General features: G+C 40.5%; 1 protein-coding gene across 2 annotated transcripts in view; it reads right to left on the reverse strand.

Annotated features, from left to right (window-relative positions):
- LOC136374236 (transducin-like enhancer protein 4) overlaps nucleotides 1-22,831 on the reverse strand; it is a 104,018-nt gene that overhangs the window by 37,382 nt on the left and 43,805 nt on the right. Inside the window, exons 7-8 of one of the 2 annotated variants that reach the window (XM_066339537.1) lie at nucleotides 12,213-12,414; nucleotides 11,787-11,803 (exon numbers count right to left, since the gene is read on the reverse strand). In XM_066339537.1, the coding sequence (XP_066195634.1) occupies nucleotides 11,787-11,803; nucleotides 12,213-12,414 (219 nt within the window). Of the gene's footprint in view, nucleotides 1-11,786; nucleotides 11,804-12,212; nucleotides 12,418-22,831 lie in introns of both variants that reach the window. The other variant, XM_066339536.1, reaches the window with a different exon arrangement.

Raw genomic sequence — 22,831 nt, forward strand, 5'->3', positions numbered from 1 at the left:
CAGATGTCCTACAGGAGAAGAGTGAACATAAGGCACATTCTGACGTAACAGGGCAATGGTAACCTGTGATCTTGAAAAGCATTAATGTTTAGAGGATTAATGCCTCCTTACACCTTGCTTCTGGTACAAAAGAACACACAGCTTTTAGCATACAAGTGTTAGGTGCACATCAATTTACTAGCTGCTTGATCTCTACACAGCATTATCAAGGCTGTTGCATACAATTTTTCTTCCTTTTTTTTCATGAGAATTGTTAAAGAGTTCTCTCCAGAGAATATGTGAAGTGTAGGTAAAAATAAACACATTAGTTAGTCTGGTGGATGCAGAGAGGAAACATGCATTTATTCCCACATCTCTCTCTTCCTCCACTGCCCCCCATGTATATTTGACACAAGCCAAATGCTCACTCGCCTCACCCCAGAGGTTTCACATAGGTTCATGTTTACAGTTTCAGAGAGCAGGACAATGTAGTCTTACTGCATAGAACCCAGTGCTAAGCATTACATGTTTTACTTCAACTGCCATTTTAGTATAGGAAACAGCCACCTCCAGATGTCTGCTTCCCTGATTTTGCTGGCTTTTGTCACAATCACTCCATTACATTAACATTATTTCTAAACTTTTAGCAAACTTTAAGAAAATGGGCAAATTAGGTAACAAATGGTGCTTGTTTTGATTTAATCACATTACTGGCAAGAACAACCCTGGATATGAACAAATGTTTTTCCTAGGACCAGTTAACATAATACATCACAGTGCAGTGTCTGACCGATATGTATGTTGAGCCAAAATACAATATCAAATACACTTATGAATATTTTACTTTTGACATCTAAAGTAACAGTTGCACATGCTGACTAACTAGTATTCCAGAGAGGATGCCTGGCAGTTTTAAGACTTAGACAAAGAGTACGAGAAATTCTCTCTGTATGTCAAATTAAAGAACATGTTTTTGTTTTTATAATTAGAACCTGCAACATATTTTGTTTGCAAAACATACGGCTTTGCAGCAATTGAACTGTAGCAATCTCTGGTATTGTGTGTTGTCAACATGAGACGTCTATTAAATAAAGTTTTCATCCTCTTTCTGTCCAAAACGATCATGAAACATTTGTTTACCGCTCCATCAGGCTGTGATCACCGCAGCTGTTAGTACCCACGACAGCCCTACACTACTTGCTGGGAAACTTCTGTTAGACTTACTATTAAAAATCAGGTTATTGCTATTTGCAACACTGTTTGTTTATTAGCAGGATTTTTATAGTCATTAGCAGGATTTGTAAAATTGGTTAAGGTCCACAGAGAGGAAAGACACAACAGAGAGGTACTGTACAAGAGAAAACACCTCGTATCAAGAGATGCAACTTGCGCAGATTAAATGGGAAAAACCTCTGATGCTAGATACACTAGAAACAGTCTAATGATACTCTAGAAAGAGTATGGAAGAGAGATAACAGCAAAATTTTTGATGGTGTCTCCTCCTCTTCATCCATCAGAACAGGAAGAAGTGCCAAAAAATGGCACCTCCAGCCTTTGCCACAGCTGAAGGTAACACTGTTAACCAGAAAACCTTCATAATGCTTACCAGAGTCCTACAGGTCTGCTAAATTACTGCTTTCAGACACCTGCAGTGTGATACAAAGCTTTTAGGCTACCTAGATGGTGAGCACACACTGCTTTTTCTGAGGGCAACAAACATCCTGGAGAGATGCCTTTATGCTTAAGGTGGGGTACTTTTGCTACTCTCATGTCAATTATGCATACTGACATGGCACTCAGAAAAATACTATACTGCAAGGGAATGGCAGAAAAAGGCATCTCTAACCCCATAAGGTTTACTGTAATGGATTTTAAAGAGATTATTTCTAAATTATTCAGACCCTGCATTCTTCTCATAAACTGCAGTAAGGGACAGCAAGGCTCATTACAAAATAGTAGTCAGAGGTCATAGCACAAAACTTCTCAAATCAGGAAAGAAAAGCAAAATATTATTTTCTTCCAGGGCTAAAATAAATTGCAGTTTGACATTTTTAAAAGAAATAGAGAGGTGAGACAGAACTATAACATCAACAAATATGGCTTCAACAAATATATCATGGAATGGAGAGACAGAAACACACAGGTACAATTACTACAAGTCAGATACAATGATTTCCTAAATGCCTGGTACCGGAAGATCATAAGGAAAAGCTTTATGTTATTTAGTTCAGCACTGGCTTTTCAACTCAATGCAAGCAGTGGTTTCTACACAGTCTGTCCACTTTGTTAATATAATAAAAAGAGCAAAGGACTCAAAAATACATTGCCATAGCTGAAGAGTTTTATGCTGTGTGTGGTCTGTGCCAAACACAAACAAACACAAACACAACTGCAGAAAACCCTTCTGGGGGTCACTGTAATTGGGAGATACCTCTCCTGGTGTTTTTTCTGTATTCCTGCACTGTACTGCTGCAGAACATGCCAGTCTGACAAAACAGGACTCTGCCAGCAAAATCAGTGTTATTGTTTATTTTGATCTGTCAAGATTAATATAGCAAAGAAAATACTGTATGCCCTCTTTCAAACAATACAGCAGCTTGAAATATGCCAGCTTCTCTATATGGAAAATATATGATAGACAGCTCACCCAGTTAATGGAAAAAGGAACAACCCGTGTTGAATCTTTTCCTTCTCCCACCCCTCCACCCCACTTACTGGTAAGTATGCATTAAGAACACTCCCACAGCTGTATTCACTGCCTCTTGAGTGGCAGAAAAACAGAGGTGCAGCTGTGCCTGCTAATATTCGTATGCAAACAAGCAGCACTGGACTGGCTGCTATACCTCACTTAAAAGCTCCTCAGTACCCTTTGGTAAGTTTGCAGATCAAAAAGAAATGATACAGAGCAATCTGCTGTCCTTTTAATGCAATTAGCAGATTAAAGCGGCATTTCACTTCCAATACTTTATTAAAACACTGACAGCATCCAGCAATTGCTGATGATACAACATTCATAGTGTTCCCCCTACAGTCCTCCCCGAGACTCGGTGGAGAGTTGGGGCAAGCCCTGAGCTGTCAGCCAGCAGTCAGAGCCAGCAGCCAGTACAGCACTGTGGAGCCAGACATGAAAGCTGTACCCTGGTGCACTGCAGCAGGCAAGGGAAGAGAGGCATCTTCCAGAGAGCTAACAGACAGTAAATAACACTTGTGCTAGTGGTCTCTACAATTCCTTCAGGAGGCAATGGAAAATACCATCCCCAAGATTTGCATCTCTTATGCCTGGTTGTGGCCAGGCCTCTTGCTGGGTCTGCTGTCACAATGCTGACTTTTGCTACATGTCTCCATTATATAATTTGTGTGAGACTTTCTACTCCTCAAGTTCTGTTTCTTCTACAGACCTGTGAGAGTGAAGCATGAGAGCAGTAAAGTCCAGTAAAAATGCCACGTGGACATATGAGCCTATTTAAATGTTCCTCTTAGATTATTTTTTCATGCAAGACTGACAATCCAAACTATATGTCAACTCAGGAAAATATTTTTTAAATCTCTTCCCCCCATACATCTTAAAACAGGTTAACAGCATCCCAGCAAAAGTGCCATCAAGCTGAATTTCTTCAATCCCTTCACTGTGGGAATCACTGTTGGGGAAGGACCCGGCTTCACCCTTTCTGCCAGAAGCTTGGGGCATCCCTGGGGTACCCTCCAGCTCTGGCCCTATTGCTACCAGCCAGCACAGCTCCACTGGTGCCAAGGAAAGAACAAACTAAAAAAGATTAATTCGCAGATGTTCATGCATTTCACACACAGGGTGCCCTGTGGTCCGTTGCCAGGGCAACGGGAGACCACCAGCGCGCGCTTTATTGGCTTTATGAAGTGCGTCTTGGGAGCTATAGTCCGAGAAATGCTGCATGATAATCTTCAGGCTTTTCAGAAGCCTTGCTTTGTGTTTATCCACATTTAACCCTCTGAGTGTTATTAAGAGCACCACTATGTCTGGCATGACAAGGAAGGTAGAGACAAGATGTGAGGAGACAAACACATCATCTCTGTTTCCAGCCTACAGACCCTGGAAAGCATGTCCTCAGCGCCTGTTCCCACCTGCCCTGCACTGAAGTTTTCACCCACAGCCTGCAGGTAAGCCATTGTAGGGCAGACCTCAGCACAGTCATGTCTGGGAACAAAACTGACATCACAAAGTGCAAATGCAACAGAAGTGTCACTCTAGACTAATAGATAAGTGATGGCAAGCACATCTTCTCAGTAACTTCAAAAGAAGATTAAAAAGAATCAAGAGCATTCCAGCAACTTTCTAGACATGTGATGCAAAAAACCACACTTTTATTTGGAACCGCAACACCAGCAAACCGCTCATGCCAAAACCTTTACCAAAATTTATAAATTCAGACAGAGAACATCCCTTTCTCTCCTCACTCCAGGCCAGCATCAGGTGTCTCCCCTAGCTATCCTCTCACCAGGTAAGGCAGGGCTGCAGACAGGGGGCAGGATGGAACAGGGGTTGAAATCACAAATGACACAACACCCCAAGCAGCAGCAGCAGCCGCCACTGACATCAAGCGCTAATCCAGCAGGAGAAGAGAGGGAGAAAGCAAGGGTGGGAGAAGGGATCAGTAGAAGAAACGGCTTCCATTCAGACTTGCAGGAGAAAGAGCATGCAGAGACAATAATTTCCTGGGAAAAGCTAAAGCCTAATGAGAATTTACGCTGCCTCCTTTATTCAGACAACCAATCCTTTTGTGGCAGGGGTTTCCTGACTGACAGGAACCCAGGTCTCTTTAGTAGGATTTCCATATTATTTCCAACACCTGCCTATAAGTTATTTGTTTATATTGAAGAAGGCAAGATTCTTAAATCAGGCATCTGCTTCTAGTTCAGGCATATTTTAGGAAACGATCTAGGAAGAAGCTTTGTTGCTATGGAGACATTTTTATTTTCTTCCCTAAGTTGGATGAAAAACATTAGCATTTCCAATTTTTTGTTCTTCAAAAGGCCAAATGTCACTTAAGAAAAGACAGAACTTTTCAAATTGCTATGCAGAATAGGCTAAATGAGCTTTAGGTATTTAATTAATTATTCAACTCAGAGCTGTACCAAGAAGAGGCAGAAAACAGTGCAACTTTACAGCAAACTTCCCTCAATGGCCAGTTCCTGCTGGCTAGTCTAATTGCTTCTTCCCTCAAAGCACAGCTAAAACCTTGTAATTCATGTTGCACTCATAATCTTGTGTAACTGCTTGCATATATGCCAACTACCCATTTCCCCAAACTTATTCTAAATCAACCTAATCATCTTGGACTAGGAATGTGATCCTTTCCCATTGCCAGAAAAGAGACACAAAGAGCAATACAAGTACAAATATACTATTAGCATTCAGTGACTTCACCCACATGACAGAAACTTCCAATGCATGTCATATATGTCGCTGAATCCAGAAGGTGCACCTCTTCCCTCTCTTTAGCAGATAATCTGCATGCCCAATGAATCCACTGATTCATGTAAAGAATAACAGATGTTTCAAGTTAGTTTGGACCTAAGGGTTTTAAAGGCAAAATCAAAATGTTACACACTCATAAAAAAAAAAATAAAAACCACAGTGTCAACAGAAATCTGTAAGTCAAAAACCTAGTCTGTGTCCCACTTTTGACAAAAATTGATCTGTGGTATTTTCTCACATTACATCGACAAACATCTGTGTAACTTGACCTGCAAATGTGTTCTTCATTCCAACTCATCCACCATGGGTAAACTAGAGTAAGACATGAATTCCAGCATCTAAAGTGTGACTTTAATTGTATGCTTACAGCAAGGAGAACTTGAAAAGATAGAATAAACAAATTAATTTCCTCCCTTTACTTCTTTTTCCCCAGCTATTATATTGTCAAAGCCTTTGCGCTGGAGACCTTTCCACCCACCTCCTCATTCCAGCAAACTTCCTCTTCCTACTCTATGATGTGAAATCATAATCCTGTGTTATCAACATCACAGTCTGTTGCCATGGAAATAATTAGACATGACTGCTCAGGTTAGAAATTACAGCCCATGTATGTATTTGCCTTCTGGGTGAAGAGAGCATCTGGAGAAAGAATATTTGAGTTACCCTAAATCACCAAGTGGCAATATAAAACTTTGACAGAGGGATGCACTATGGAAATTTGACCAAATGTGAGCACACCACTGAGTAAGAATCACCCTGTGGTAACGTGCAAAAAGATATAAGATAAGAGGATAGTGTGCCATTAAGAGACAGAAGTGGGTACAAAGCTACTGGGTAAAAGAGGTGAAGCCATCAAAACTGGCAGAAGCAGCTAATTCTTTGATACCAGAGTATACTGTTATTTTTGTAACTCTACACTAAATAAAACTTCCCAGATGACCTCCTGAAAAAGACTAAAGTTGTGATACTGCATGAATGAAAGAAATTTAAAACTCAGCTTGGGTGGGGGGAGAAAGAAAAAAACACAGCAGGCAGATATACACCTGAGGTTTAGTTTCATGTTCCAGAAGTCTTTCTAAAAGCCACACTGAATGACATACTAAAGTTTAGCCATGAAAAGGTTATTAAGAAAAAAAAGTAGTGCGAAAAAAATCAGCTCCATAAGATGGACTGAGACAACAAATAGGACCTTGCTAATTAGTATTTGCTCTGCTCAGCAGACAGTTACTGGACGAGACTGTAACAAACAAGCATGTCTCACCCAATTCACATCATTAATCCACTCACATTCACCACCTGAGGATCAGCTATGCCCCACAGATATTTATTCATCTGTTCCACAAACAAACAATTACAACACATTTTCTGGAATTAGGGCACCTGTTACATTCAGCACAGCTTACACGCCCAGAGGCAGATTTCAATTAATACTGAAAAAATTACTGTATCAGAAGCCAACAGAAGTTACTCATTATTATTTGGTAATGCTACTCCCAAACCACCCATGAACATCAAAAACACAACTCTTGCAGATTAGTAGTTCAAATCCGCTCTGTTTAAAATTACTCCTTCATCATAACTGAAAGCAAAACACACACAATACTTCATTCCTGAATGGCAAAAGGTACAAACAGAATCCACGACATGAGCCTGAAATGTCTCGATTTTAAGATGCCTGTGAAGTGCTTTTTAGCTGAATAGTGATTAACTGGCCAAGTAACAAAATGATCAGGAAACAAACTCTGCAAATTTCTTTAAGTTTTAACAGGTAACCACATTTTTTGGCTTGTTTAATACACCCTGAACGCAGAGACATTTGGCAGGACACTCACGCCTCTAGATGAAGTACCATTTAAAAGGAGCCTGACAATTAGGACAAAGTCCACAGAATACATAACAGCAGCTTATGTGGTGTTCCTCTATTATCAGAAAAACTAAGTCGGCAACATATTTACATCTGGTAATACCTAGAAGTCTTATATTTTGGGGCATTTTTATTTTAAAGTATCTTGAACTCTCTTGAAGTGCATTTACACAACTCCTCCAAGCATCAGGTTACTCACAGATTTGGGATTAAGCAGCCTACTCTTACAACTAAAGGAAAAGAGGTCTAAACACTTAATAGTGGCTAACAGCTTGAGAAGCACAGGAGCATTTGCTACCACAAATGTAAATGGAAAGTGGGAATCGCATCCATCCACTTTCCCTGTATCACCCACATGTGTAATTATTAGCTTTCACATAGATTAAGGCAAAAGTAATTTTATTTCTAAATTCACCTCAATTTGCCCAGACAGACTTCTCCCAGCTCACCAGCATGTTGGCCAGAAATCCACCCTAAAGCTGAACTTGATGCATTATTTCAGATCTTTTCTTTTAAAATTCCTTTTTTTTTCCCAGTGGAATCTCAAACAAGGTGTTTTATTTCTGTCACAAGACTCTAATTTTCAATTATTGGCACTTGTTGCTGCTGAAACAGACCAAATTTAAAAGAAGTTTCATTACCTAGGCAAGCCTTACTATATGCACAGTCTCTGCCCCAAATTATTTAAAAATCAGATTAAAAAAAACCAAACCAACAACCGAAAAACAACTCAAAGAAACAAACCAACCAACCCCAAAAGAAAGGCAATGCATAACAGGCATAGAAACAACAAGATATCTACATTAGAAGTGATAAAAAGCTACACATGTTGGATCCTGTGCACATGTTCCAGAAGACTCTGAGGTTCTTGAACAATCTGCTCAGGGACATCCAGGGTACCTCTAGCAGGCCCACAACCCAACCAGCATCTGGGAGCTCCTTCCTTCCATTTGCTGCACTGAGAGTTATGGGAAGAGAGTGCTAGCAGTACACTGCTTTCTGTCAGGTGGAGCTTTTTTACACAAGTTGTTTCCATAGCTTCTCCAAAGGGAATGCATTGGAAAAGGAACTTTGTTAGGCACTAAAGAAACTTTTGCCATGTTTGTCCCTGAGGTGATACCAGAGCTGGAAAGGACACGCCTCAAGCACCAAGAGTTCTCACAGGTGGTGGAAACAATCTTGTGCACTGGAATTAGCAAGGAAGAATCCACTTAAAATAATAATCCTTTTTCTTTTTTTCTTCTTTTAAAAAAAGTAAGTTTTACAGCTTTGAAAACAAGACGCACCAAGTCCTCTGTGAAAAGCTGTTCAGCTAACTGCACAGCTGTTTGTCTTTCTGTCTAAACACATTATATTCCCTCAGAGCCCTTAAGCCAGGGCTGCCCTCTGAGCACAGCCCTGGCGCATGCCACCCTTCCCTTTCTTTTGTCCGCTCCACAGCCTTGCCACCACACAAAGAGCACTCCCATGACCGAGTTTTACTGCGTTTAGAATCTTCCCACACTTCAAACTTTGCAAGGAATTTGAAGGACTGGATCCAAGAAGAAATCAAAGAGCTCCCAAAGCTGTCCTCCTCCACAGAGCTTTCCGTGTCAATGCTGATCTATTATTTAGGAAAAGCTCCCGGACAATCTCATGTTACCTGAAGGTGACTACTCAGTTTCAGCAGTGAGCTAGTCACTCCAGGGAGGTGCTGAGGAGGATGAGGCATAACACGTCCTGTTTGGTAGAGTGATGCAAACTGCCTTTCCCCTGGCCTGAACTAAGAGAAGAGTCAGGACCAGCACAGCTAGAGACAGCAAGCGCTGTAAGTAGTGGCAAGAAATGGGTCATCTCAGCCAAATTCTTTTCTTTGTAGAAATGGGTACTGTACCTTTGTTATCTGAATTGCACACTAAAGCGTAAATTTACACTTCATGAGCTATTTTAAAATCCACTCTGCTTAATAATTTGTATCAGCAAGAAAACACTTTAAAGTTTCTCTCACAATTAAACCCAGGCACAACCTTATATAAATCAAAATTTTGCTACCATATCAAAACGTTACACTGGGGCTGTATAACATTGCCCATATCCTCATTACATGCTACACTAATTACTACCAGCAGATTCAGAATTTTCTGCACATTAGAGGCTTTTAGAGGAGCTATAAAAAATTTCAGGCATCATTAATTTAAATTTGTATTGAAATTTCCTTTTGACAGATGGCCAAAAATTACTTACTATTTAGAGTACCAGAGCCTGCATGTTTGCACATTGGAAGAGGAAAGGGAAAAATTAAAAGGAAGAAGGAAATTTATGTCACGTTCATTACCTGTTAAATGTTAAGGAGCATTATCCTGCATGAATAAATTATTTCATACAAGCACACAAACTCCAGCTGGTTCTGGCTGACAAAAACTGTCTCAAGTCACACAGCAGACAATCATAAAAAACCTCTCTTAACCAGGAACCACTTAAGGGAGGAGGGATCGATTGAACAAGCGACTAACTGCTACTCTGGGCATCACTGAAAACATTTAAGGAAATTAGCAAACTATTTCACCTTGCAAAGCTGGTAGTAAGCCAAATAATGCTGACACACAAGCCAATTCACAACCTGAGGACCGTGCAAGATACACATCCACTTATCATTTCAAAGTAAACTGCACAAAGTAGATGCCCTTCTTTTCTTCTGGAAGCTGTATGAGTTAACAGCACTTTCTAATCAATCCCAGACAAAATCAGCCTTTTCAGTACAAATGCCCCCCCAATATCCATGCCAGCAGAAACACCTCACAAATGCTAAAAAAACATGACTAGCATACGTTGTTTAGAAACAGTGAAGGGCATATATTAGCAGTTCTCCTCAGTCACTTTCTTGACTGAAATCATCATGGTTCCAACTGTATAGGTAAGCATACTCACTCAAGAAACCATGTGGGTTTGTGCTCTCACAGTTAGGTATCTGCCCCACTTGCATTTGTTAGTTTGAGTTCGAAAGGAAAATGGACTCAAGTTATCTCTTCACAGTGAAGAGTGGGGGTTCTAGGGAAATCGTCATTATTGTGCGCTCCCACCTCATCACAAAAAGCAGTAATACCAGTTTCCAGCCCTCATGACAAAGAGGCTGAAGTGAAATCCAACATGCTGTTGTCTCATGTCAGCAGATAGACAACTTCAGTGCCTTTGCTGCTCACGGTGAAAACTGACAGTTCCTGTCAGCTCCTGGTTGTTATGCAGAGCCATGTGTGTAACACCAAAACTGACAACTATTGGCTCAGTTGTGCTTGGCTGGGACACGTCAGGAGTGCCAGTGGCAGAACGGATGTGCTGGGATAGGCTGTGGGACATGTCCCCACCTGTAGCTGCCAAAAAACCAAGGTGTCAGCCCTCATGTCAGCCCTGGATGGGCAGGTCTCTGGTAGGGACAAAGCCTGTGCCCAGAACCATGCTTCTCCCAACACCATCAAGGGCACACTAGTAATGTCTGCCTGACATGTTCCTGCTGATCTTGCCTAATGCACGCCAGACTCATGCTGTGAACATCTCTTCCATCATTTTCCCAATCCCAAGAATGTATTATATCTTCATAAAAAAGGCACCACTAGAAACCTGACAAACTGTTTCTAAGTGCTCAGTAAGGCTGGTAAAGGTCTTGCCATTTCTAAAATAAGTGTATCTTTCTTTTCACATTCAGCAGCACCTAATAAGGCTTGATCTTGTGTTTCTGAAAAGCATGCAAACTAGGAGAGCAGACCCATAAAGGAAGAAAGGGCTAACACACATCTCTCCATCTGCTTCAAAACCCCAGGAGTCCCTAAGAGACTCTGGTGGCTATCAGTATGGAAAAGCATCACATGTCACTGAATCATACTTGTATATATTACTGAATGCCTAAAATTATACAAGTTGCAAGGTATGTTATTACGTCTACTTATGAATACCACCTTACACAGGACACAGGTATGCTACCGAGTCACTCAGAACCTGAAAATTAATTTTGGAAAAGGAAGGCAGAATCCTCAGTGCAAGCTTCAGTACAACGTTTATCAGGGTAGAGGAAAGGGCAGCCCATTCCTCTCCACCTACAGGACAGCAGGCACATCTCCCCCTGAGACTGAAAGAGCTCTTCTTCCTCAACTTCATTATAAGGAAATATTGGAATTACAATTTACAGCCTCCAAATCACTTAAGTCTACTGGCTTATTCTTTCTGTCTCAAAAGCTTGGAGAGAGACCCCGGGCAGACCTTTCCTTCCATCCAAGAACAGCCTCAACGCTGCTCCAGCAGACTCCCTGGTTGGTGTGTTGCTTGCAATCCTAGCTGCCCCATTACCAGCCATCACCTAAATGTGACACAGGCTATGCAGGGTGCTGCCAGCCAACAGAAGCATCACAACCTAGTTACATTTTGTGACTTTTTCCACCACTCTGTGCCACACTTCAGATAAATGCAGCCTTCACACAGCTCTACCGAGCTACCCTTTACACCCACAAAATGGAATCCTACCTTGATGGAGTCTCTGTCTGCAAGTAAAGCAGCCCACGTGCAAAAGGAGGGGGAAATATGGTGGCAGAGGATGGGCATGAGGAGGAAGAGAGAAAGAGAAAAGTACTAGTTAGTTTACATAAAATGATACATTTATCATACTCTGAAGAAAGAATCCTGATGTCTGTTAATTAATAAATTGCACAGATGTTAACTTTTCTGTACAGTTAATTATTAATGTTGTACAGACAGATTTATAAAACTGGATTTCCAGCATTTGAACACAATTTCTGGCCACTGCTAGATAATAAACACTAAAGTAATTAGCTAGGAATCCTTCTGAAAACTCCTCCCCCCTCCCTCTCTCTCCCTTGCTTGCTTTAAACAGGAGGATTTAAAAAAGAAAAGAAGGGAAAGGAAGCCAAACACTCCTCTGGCAGTGCCTACCTCTTTGGTGATCATTATCATGGTGCTTCTTCTCATCTTTAATTGGGAGGTGGGACTGCCCCCCCAGGGCGCTGGAGAGTGCCAGGAGACCAGCACTGCTGCCGATGGGAGGGATGGCTGGAGGCTGCAAGCCCGAGGGGTGCGGAGTGAGTGGCACGGGGAGACCATGTCCATGTGACAAGTGCTGGGCCTGGAGTTGTTGCTGCTGTGAAAAACAAAACACAGATATTGAATTTGTTCAGGGAGCTGAGGGTTGTCTGATTGATCACCTATGTCAACTGTGACTGATCAGACCAATCAATGTGTCTGATCAATCCAAGATATCAATGCTCACAAACATCCCGGTGCCTTAAAAATGTCCAGATGTTTGGACACAACATATTTCGTAAAACTCAGACTGAACTGGAAAACAGGAATGACAAAAATTAAAAAATAAAAAAAATAAAGCAAAAGAATGTTACCATTTTTGGTGACTTTTTTTTTTTTTTTTACGGAGGTATTATGTTTTTCTCTTTCTAGTAGAAACACACCATGTACGCATCTAATCAAAACATATGTAACTGTAAAAGCAGTTATATAATGAAAAAAAAAAGCTGAAAATTGAGAAAATTAGTGTTAAACAGTTCTCCCAGTGCTACTGCACAGCATGCAGTGAAAGTTAATTTGAAAGAGAAAACCTGAATTAACAATCCAGAAAAGGAAACTGGTTGCAGCCACCGTTTTAAGCCCTTTAAGTGTCCTCAGCGGCACTTGAGCAAATTACTAAAGAAAATCTAATGTAGCAAGGCTTGGGTCCTCCTGTAGGCTTGCTCAATAATGCTGAAATAATTGGGCACTCTGTGCACGTTTAGTGATGCTCGAATGAAAAGCTAGAGGCCTGCCCTTGTACTCTTCTCTAGCTGCTGACTCTGTGTTGTGACAGGTTTATTTGAGTGGGACTGTGATGCATGCACCAGTAACTGCACTGACAAGAGTTTAAAGTAATTTTTACCAGTACACCGGCAACACATAGAGAGAGCCCTTGAGAGGTTCGAATTGGAGTGCTTGACCTCAACCAGGGCTGCATCAAGCTCTGTGCTATATTAACCACTGTGGGTTAGATAGGCTGTTGCTATTCGTTGAGAAGGCAGGGGAAAAAACCCTGACAAATCAACAACCAAAACCAAATATGACAAAAAGTTTAGGCAAATATATCCCAAAGAGATCTGGTCAGGTCTAAGGCTTACACAATACATACTAGCCAACCATTCAACTAATTTCTGTTCACAGAATAACCAGATTACCCCTGAAATATTCTTCTGATTTTCAAGCAGCTCATGATAAGTCAAATTCCTCAGTCTTCCAGGATTGTTTTCTCCAACCTGCATATCTATACACAGGACTTTAGAATAAATAAAAACTTAACTTGCTTTGCATAAAACCGTTTCACTTCAAACTTCTAAGACATGAGACGTTACTTACATAAAGGGTGAGCTGAAAGTAAAAGGCTGCAAGTCACAACACACTAGATAACCCTTGCAGCACACTGCACACATACCTCCCTTGACACCCTACCCTGAAAGTACAGATCCTTCTCTTCTGCTTGGGAAAAAACCTCATGCAGTGGAATCAGACTGGCAGTGGCATGCACACATCATCTAATCCAGATCAGTGCAAGAGAAAGGAGGGCAATGATCTACAAGAAAGTTATGAGGGAACGAAAGTACAAAAGAGGGCGGGGGGCAGACACCAGAACCAAAACCAACCAAACAAAAACCCAGAAAGAACATTCCTCCAAGTGGAAGAAGGAAAGGCTAAATCCTTTCCCTGCTTGCAAACTCATTCCAGCAGGTGCTCCTTCTTGTAGAAGGTATCAAACCCATTTTGCTTGCTTGATGCTCTTATGGCAGTACGCTTCGTTCTTCAGAATATTAAATTAACTACAATGAAACAAAGCAAGAGAAAATAGTGTATTGTTTAGCTTCAGGGTTCAAACCGGGCTGCCTTTCAACAATCTGGCATGCCTGACTTGCGGAGGGAGGAGAAGAACAAGTAAAGGAAAAAGGATGAACAAAATAATCTCTCTTCTGTTTCCTGGTTTTGAACAAGCAATTTCCTATTTCTATTCGAGCATGTGGTATAAACCACTGCATGAAGATCTCTGTCTGAATCTGCCAGTGGCTTAAAACAAAGACTTTGAGAAGAGCTGACAATATCAAGAGTGAGCTTTCCCCTTGTTAACTATTACACTGTCAACCGAAGAGCAACACTCATTACACACTACTGCACATTCCAGAGAGATCTGCCTACTGACCTAACCAATTTGCATTATATCACCTCCTCTATTGATATAGGACAGTTTCCAAAGAGCTGGAAGAAAACTGCACTGTGAATGTAATACCCTTTTTTACTGCTCTTTGTTGGGAATTTCTCTACATAGCTCAGCAAGACAACATCACAGACTGAAGCTTGGATGTACTGAACATCATTAATGACTCTCAGACATAACATGGTCTTTAAGAGCAGTAGCCTAGCAGCTTGAGATCACCCTGAACAGCTGGGCCGCCCCAGTCCCTCCTGGCCTAGAATCAATGTGTTTTCACTGCATGTTGAATTGCAGAGAGCTCTGAAAGTAACTGCAGAGAGTGGGGAATTAAAAAACCAAACCCAGAGACTTTCTGCCATAGAGAACTTTTCTGAAGAGACCAAGCTCTTCCATTAAAAGTAATGGGAACCTGAAATATGGTAAGAACATGGCCTCAGAAGTGACAAAGTGTCATTCACTGATACAGCAGAATTTTGGTGTTATTAAGTCACATTGTAATAGCAGAAAGAAAACGCTTTGGTATGAAAACTAGATTGTTAAATAAAGCTAACATCCAAAAGTCTAGCATAGCCCCACATGCATGTGCCACACAAGGATAATATTGTTGCATGCTGTCAGATAGTGTGGGAGTAAAATTTCAACAACAGAAGGAAGGTCGTGGATTAGGATGCATTGGTATGGGAAAGACTATGACCTCCTTCCAATACAAAGAGCAATGCTGAACACCAAAGATGAGGCACTGGTCCAAAACCAGAAAGAAGTAAATGCAAGTGAAACACTGGGTAGACTTTTGCTCTCAAAATACAGAAGCAGAAAAGGAAATAAAAGAATATAATCACATAATTAGTGCTAATTGCTAAAGGAGGTTTAGTCAAGAAGGTAAAGACGAAGTGACATCTCTGACTGCTATTTCCAAACTTTTCAAAATTATTACTGTATTCAAATACCCACACAATGACAGCTTGACTTTGTTTTTCCATTTTTTATGGAGATCACTGGTGGCCTACATGCAGGTATTCATTTAAACGGAAAGTTATGTAAAAATGGGCAATTCCATAGCCCACTGGGCATCAGAGTAGTACTACAAAGTGGCAAAAAAGGTTATCTCCTCTAGTCATCAAAATGCCAAAGTTATGGAGAGGTAAGACAACTGACACATAACTCTCCACACAAAAAAATATTCCAATACAGAAGAAAGTTCACACTTGTTTCTGTGATCTGACACAATTTAAGAACTGGCAAGGAAAGCCTGAAAATGAGGCAACTGAGCAACCACATATTTTTTAAGTTGCTGTAATGCCTTCTCTTCCCCTTCTCCATCTTCTCTTTGTTATCTTTGTTCATGTTATTTATGAACTCCTAGCATGTGTAGCATGTGGTTGACTTCAGACAATCCCATCACAGCTGACTACAGTATACGTAAAGTCAAGCATCCATTTTCAGCATTAATGCATAATAAGTGAAAACTTGGAAAGGCAGACTTTATGGTGCTGTAAATTTGCCAGAATTATTCAAAAATAAAACCAGCAACAGTTAAGCTACTGAGAAATACACCCTATGGAATCACAAAATAGATTGCAATGTTTTTAAGGAGCATTCAACACACACAAAATATAAGAGCACAGCAATCAGAAAGAAGCCAAAAAAGAAGATTGCATTCCTTTTAGTAACAAGTTTAGGAAGATGATAATTTAAATCAGCTGAGTAGTAAAAACTGAAGTAAAGTTTTAAAAACACATTAACACATGTCAAATAAAGATAACATCTGGCTGGTACTAATGGTATCTTCTTTTCTGTATATTCTTCTAGGCCATCTAGAGTAAGGAATAAAATAACTCCAAAGTCACATCTACACAAATAGATAAAAAGGATTTGCTGAACGTTTTTATCTGAGTAACAATAATTTTTAGAACCATCATTCTAAATGTTGATGCTTAGCTTAATTCTTTTTCCAACACATCTTAAGAGATTAGCTTTTAAGTAAAATGTGGTAACAAACCCAGTAAAAATTAGCTTTGAATGCTCCTTGTTATAGTCAGCACATTCAAAGCCTATTTTCCTGGAAGAGGTTCAAGTTTTTACTGGACACTTTCCAATTAGCTCTGTGTTGCAGTAATCTACCACTTTCCTTCTTACAGACTCTGAAAAGTCAGAGCCATTACTCAAAAAACCTGAACATACTACTCTAACCTGATGACATCTCTAATGTCAACAAACTAATGTCCCAAAAAGATACTTTCTCTTTTTTATTTTTACACGTTTACTACTCATACCTGCAACAACGCTGGGAAAGAACCTCATAAAATCTGAATCAAATAGCTTCACTATCTGTTTGAAATGAGTGAAGTGATGTGGTTGGTTGCTCAGAGTGAATCATTAGTAAGATAGCATACAGACAAAACAGAAACCAAGATGAAGAGGAAACAAAGACATAAGAACAATGGCTCAAGAGTAAACAATATCAATGTCAGTGGTTTGAAAACCAGCAAAGGTGATTTTTTGGCACACACAGTTTTAAGTATATTTAAGATGATACGAATTTTTATCTATCATGCCTGTTCACACCCTTGATGTGATCTGCACTGTTTGTACTTCCTTTGTACTGTTCTCCCTCTGCTGATAGATACTAAAAAAAAAGAAGTTTTTCTGATGTTATGACATAAGACAGCAAAACAGCCTACAAAGAGAGTCATGTAAGAGTTCCTCCAGTAAAACGTTTCTGGAGCTATATGGATGTGTATCATTTAATAGGTTTGCATGAAGAAACAGTGGTATTAATGTAGAGTAGAACAAACTACTACCCTTACTCTTTTAGGGAAGACTGAGCATTTTGAAAATTATTACAGTGCCCAGAGTAAAAGGAAATATCCTGGTGGGAGTCTTGCTATAGACCACCAAGATGAAGATGCAGATCAAATATTCTATAAGCAGCTCATAGTATTTTCAGTGTCACAGGCCCTTTCTCTCATAAGAGATTTAAACTTGCAAGATGTCTGCTAGAAAAACAACACAACAGAGAGTAAACAGTCCAGGAGGTTCCTGTGTCGCTGCTATGGACACAAAAGAATGAAGCAGGCAGCAGCAGGTCAAGCAGGAAAGCTCCCTACTTTATTTTTTCTGACTCCATATATACAGTTTTACAAGCGGGCCAAGATTGGCTACACAAGTAGCCACTTCTTCGACCATGTTGGTGACCATCACCATCAATCATATTTCTTCTCCCAGAAGGGAAATATGTAAACAATAGATAATTACTGAAAATATGCATAGTTTACTTGAAGCTGCATGAGAACAAATGCAAACAGTGAAAAGCAGGCAAACTTGAGGCAACATTCCTGGTGGACAATTTCCTGGCACAGTAGGGATGAGGGAGACAACAAGGGCTGGTGCCCCCCTGGACCTGATGTTTGTTACCAGACAAGGATTAGAGAGAGAGGTGGCAGTGGTCAACGGCAATCTTGACCCAGCCATCATGGGTTTATGAAAGGCATATCCTCCACATCCTGTGGATATTGTCTACATGGACTTTAGTAAAGCTTTTGACACCTTTTATCATAGCATTCTCTTGGAGAAACTGGCTTCCCATGGTAGGGATGAGTGCATTCTTTGCTGGGTATAAACTTACTGGATGGTTGGGCCCACAGTGTTGGTGAATAGAGTTACATCAGCTGGCAGCCCAGGGCTCAGAGTTGAAGATAGGTCTGCTGAACATCTTTACTGACATTTTGTACAAGGGGATTGAGTGTCCCCTCAGTCAGATGGCAGATGTTGGGCAGGCAGGAAGACTGCTGAGGGCCCTTGACTGGATCAATGAGCCAAGGCTAACAGTATGAGGTTCAACAAGACCAAGTCACAACAGCCGCATAAAGGCTGGAGGCAGAGTGGCTGAAGAGCTGACTGGTGGAAAAAGACCTGGGAGTGCTGGCTGGCAGCAGCTTAACATGATCTAGCGTGTGCCCAGGTGGCCAGAAAAGCCAATGGCATCCTGGCCTGTATCAGCAATAGTGTGGCCAGCAGGAGCAAGGAAGTGATCATTGCCCTGTACTCCCACTGGTGAGGCCACACCTGGTGTGCTGTGTTCAGTTCTGAGCCCTTCAGCTCAGGAAAGCCATTGCGGTGCTGGAGCATGTCCACTGAAGGGAAATGGAGCAGGTGAAGGATCTGGAACACAATTCCAGTGAGGAATGGCTAAGGCAGCTGGGGCTGTTTGGACTAGAGAAAAGGTGGCTCAAGAGACATTATCATTGTCTACAACAGCCTGAGAGGAGGTTCTAGTGCAGTGGGAGTCAGTCTCTTGTCCCAGGCAACCAGCTACTGGATGAGAGGAAACGGCCTCAAGTTGTGCCAGGGGAGGTTTAGATTGGGTATTAGGAAAAACTTCTTCACTGAAACATGGCCAAGCACTAAACAGGCTGCTCAGGGAGGTGGTGGAACCACCATACCTGGAAGCACTTAGAAAAACTTCTGGAAACAGCACCTGGGAACATGGTTTAATTCTGAACACGGTGGTGCTGGTCTAATGGCTGGATTCAATGATCTTAGAAGTCTTCCAACACAAAAAAAATCCTGTGATTCTATGAAATGTATCAGCAATCTGGGGGAACTCTAAATACTCAGATGCAACTGATCTACTAGAAAATTTGGATGTGTCTGTTCACAAAGGTGAATGAATACAGACCTTAAAAATCCAGGAGTAAGAATGGAAATGGATGAAAAGGGAGAGAAGCAGGAGCAGACTAGTGATGATAATAATAATGATAACAATACTGCCTTTTTTTTTTTTTTTAATCAAATGCCACATTACTTGCTCTCTAAGATTCAGCAATTTCTGTCTTTGAGGATGCTGATTCCACAGAAGGAAAGCAAGCTTTACTGAGGAAACTATGGGGGGAAGGAAAAAAATCAATAGCTGTCATTAATCAGAAGAGGAGCATTTAGAGCTCCTACATAAATAACAAAGAAACCATCAGATTCATATCTCTACAAATTGCTTCAAAGATCTTTTAAGTGATCTAGGAACAAAAAGTCATCTCCCAAATCATATTGTCGGATGAAAGGCAATATATGCAGAGCACATTTCCATTCTTAATCATATATATGGGAACATCTGTCAGGATACATGTTTCACATTTGTCCTCCCTTACACTCTTATGACTATTTTTCATTCAGTGAAACAGCATAGACAAATTAATACAACCTACTAACAAATAAAAGATTCATGGCCAAAAATTGGACAGAATCTTAAAAAGGGAAAACCCAAATGCTCTACAAAAGGCTAAGTTCACATTCCCACAGAATATTAGAGTTCAGTAGCTCCTCCTTCTGGTTGCAGGACTTCACCTCCATTTCACAGTGGAGGTGGAGGGAGAAAGAATTAAACTCTTTGGAATCACTTTTATTATCATTTAATAAAGGGCAGGAATTCCTACATAAATAACACAACTTGAAACACTCTTCTTCCTTCTCCCCCATCAATTTCTATCTAAGGTAAAGAAAATCCACATCTGCCAGAGAAGGCTGAAAGCACAAATAGTAAGCTAAAGGTCTTGCCATGAGGAGTGCCAGTGATGTGATATGTGCCTTGACATACCAAACCTCTACTTCAAAACCTTTTCACATAGACCAGTGCAAAAAGTAACAATGGCAGCAAATGCGTCGTTTCTGCTATATAAACAGACGGCAAAATTAATCTCTGGCTAAGTAGGTGCACACTGGTTCAGGTACCTTATTTACCAAATGCTTCACTTATGTCATCTGGGTAGAGATTTTTTTTTTTCTCCTCTGGATTAACAGTAAAAAGACAGCATCTCTGTTAAGACCTTGTAATCTTTTCCTTTAGAAATGAGAGTAACGCCTGTGCTTCTCCCAGCAGAGTTCTAAATAATCTTCTAGGGTCACCACAGTAAGAAGTTTCTGAAACCCCAGGCTGAAAAATGAAAAAGCTACCATCTGAGATGTATCACAAATCAAACAGTAAAAGCTAGAAGTTAAGTAATGGCACTGGTCACAGAGAGATTCAAGTGGCTAAATCTATAAGCAATTCTTTTACCAGAGCTTTTAAATGTGGCAAGTAAAATTCACTTTTAAGATTCCTCACAAGGTATGGTTTTAAAGCCATGTAATACCAGCATAAAATACATGCATGTTATGCACCTCACAGATCTATTTCTCTAATGCATCTTATCAAGTCGATCCTTAACATGCAACACAGCAATTACTGAGAAGCAGAGGCTCCTTAACTCCAAGTGCTAACATCAAGTTTCATCATGCTTAACAGTACACAAGTACACACTGCTGGTTTTCAGCAAGTTGTCTTTCCTTGGGACAAAAACCTGGGCTGCACAGACTGATCCATTCTTTCCAGCCCATTCTGTGTCCTTAAAAACAGCCATTTCTGGTGCAGCTGTAGTCCTGTGCAAAGGGCTGTAACATCTGCACTTCTCAGAGCTGAGTAGTCTCTTCCCACAAGTGTTAGGATACATGGACATCAAGCAGATTTCACTGTGAGATGTGGTGCTCTGTCTCTTTAATGTAGTGCCCCATTATTCAGGTAACTGAAACTTAAAGTGAATTCTTTTGCTTCAGTGCAAAGTCCAGTTACAGCAGCTTTGATAAAGGAAGGTCTTGACAAGAATCAAATCACCTGGATTTAAGCTGCAGCCCAAGACTGTGGAAAGACCACTTGTTCTTTTTGCCTGAGCCTCTTTAAAAACTGTAACAGGGAAAGCAGTACTCCCCTGTTCAACAAACATTTCTTGAGTTAATCAGTGTTTGTGACGCATTCATATAACCAAGGACATGACTGTAAAGAATTCACCAAGCAATAAGCAAGTAACTGTCTTACTAATAAAAATCAAACATTCCTATGAATGAAATATCAGACAATGTAAGAATTTAAGACTCCTAAATTCCTTCTTCATGAATGGATTAAATATGTGGAAATACTCTACTTACGCAGTACTTTAGTGTCCATCCCAGTTAAGCACTAGAGGCCTTGCTCTGGTCCTACATTTAAGACTGAGGACATGAAAAGTACTATCCACTCACCTGAAGCAATGCAAACATTAAAGAGATCCACTCTATAATACAGTCCTGGTCCTCATTCATTGCTGTAGCCAACAGCCTACAAAGTGTGGCAGGGTAGAAGGCAAATGTTCAACCTTGTCTAGAGGTTGTATTGGGACTCTTGCACTATGAAAGCATGATACAATAGCACCTGTCTTTAGGGCATACAGTACAGGTAAGATCAAGGGTAGGTACACTACATAGGTACAGTAAGGGTACCTATTTAAATAGAAAGCATTGTCACTGAGTACATAAACATTGCTGATTTTACAATCAAGTGGGTTTGGAAAATCCCTGTCTTCACGATACTTTAAAACCAGATAGACTTTTTTTTTTTTTTTTTCCCCAGAGAACTAGCATAAGGCTATCACTGGAGGCAATAAACAGCATATAACAGACCAAGATGGATCACAGCACACCTGTATTTGGTTGGCAACAGCTTCCCCTTACTAGAGTACAGACTGTTGACAACAGTATTATCTGCTTTCTATAGTGTGTGAAATGAAACCCTACAAACTTAAGTCATAATAAATAAAATGTTGCATATGTTCATGCTACAGAATATCACAAAAATTCTCCACAGGACTCCTCATATCTACACTGATTAACCCTAATTCAAAAAACAAAGAAGATACAGTGGTCACATAGCTTTGACACCAGGGTTTGTAAAACCTAGATGAACATGGAGGCCCAAGTCAGCTCTTCTGTCTGATGAGATCCAGTGTGTGAGCCACAACACTCATGTCATATGCATTTACTTAAGCATAACGAGCAAAGGCCTCTGGCAGCAGCATATTGGCAGTGAGATGCCCTAAGTGGTCAGCACTTCACACTGCAACGCTACTGACTGCTCATATAGTGATAGAACAATATAAATTCAAGTAGCTACTACAGTTACTGAAAATAGGAAAAAGCAGAAGACAGTGGCAGCTCACTCAAAGTGTAGCAACAGTATTTAAAATCCATCTTTGGGAATGTGGAACCTGGAAACTATTTACATTCCAATAAATTCCCTCAAAAATCCCTAAAAAGATAATTTTCAATTTCTTTAAATTAAGACACTGCATACTGAAGAGATTTATTTAAACTAGCCCTCACCTTCAAGGCTCTCTCTGAGGCAGATATATGGGAATAAAGGAACAAGATGACAAATTCCTCAAAAACACTTCTTTTCAACCAAAAAACAGGGTGTCGTTCACTTAGCCTGACTTCAGGTGAATAATTCAAAACCAAAAGTGCTCACCCAAAA

This window comes from Sylvia atricapilla, chromosome Z (genome assembly GCF_009819655.1).
Source record: "Sylvia atricapilla isolate bSylAtr1 chromosome Z, bSylAtr1.pri, whole genome shotgun sequence".
In the NCBI taxonomy this organism is placed as follows: domain Eukaryota; kingdom Metazoa; phylum Chordata; class Aves; order Passeriformes; family Sylviidae; genus Sylvia; species Sylvia atricapilla.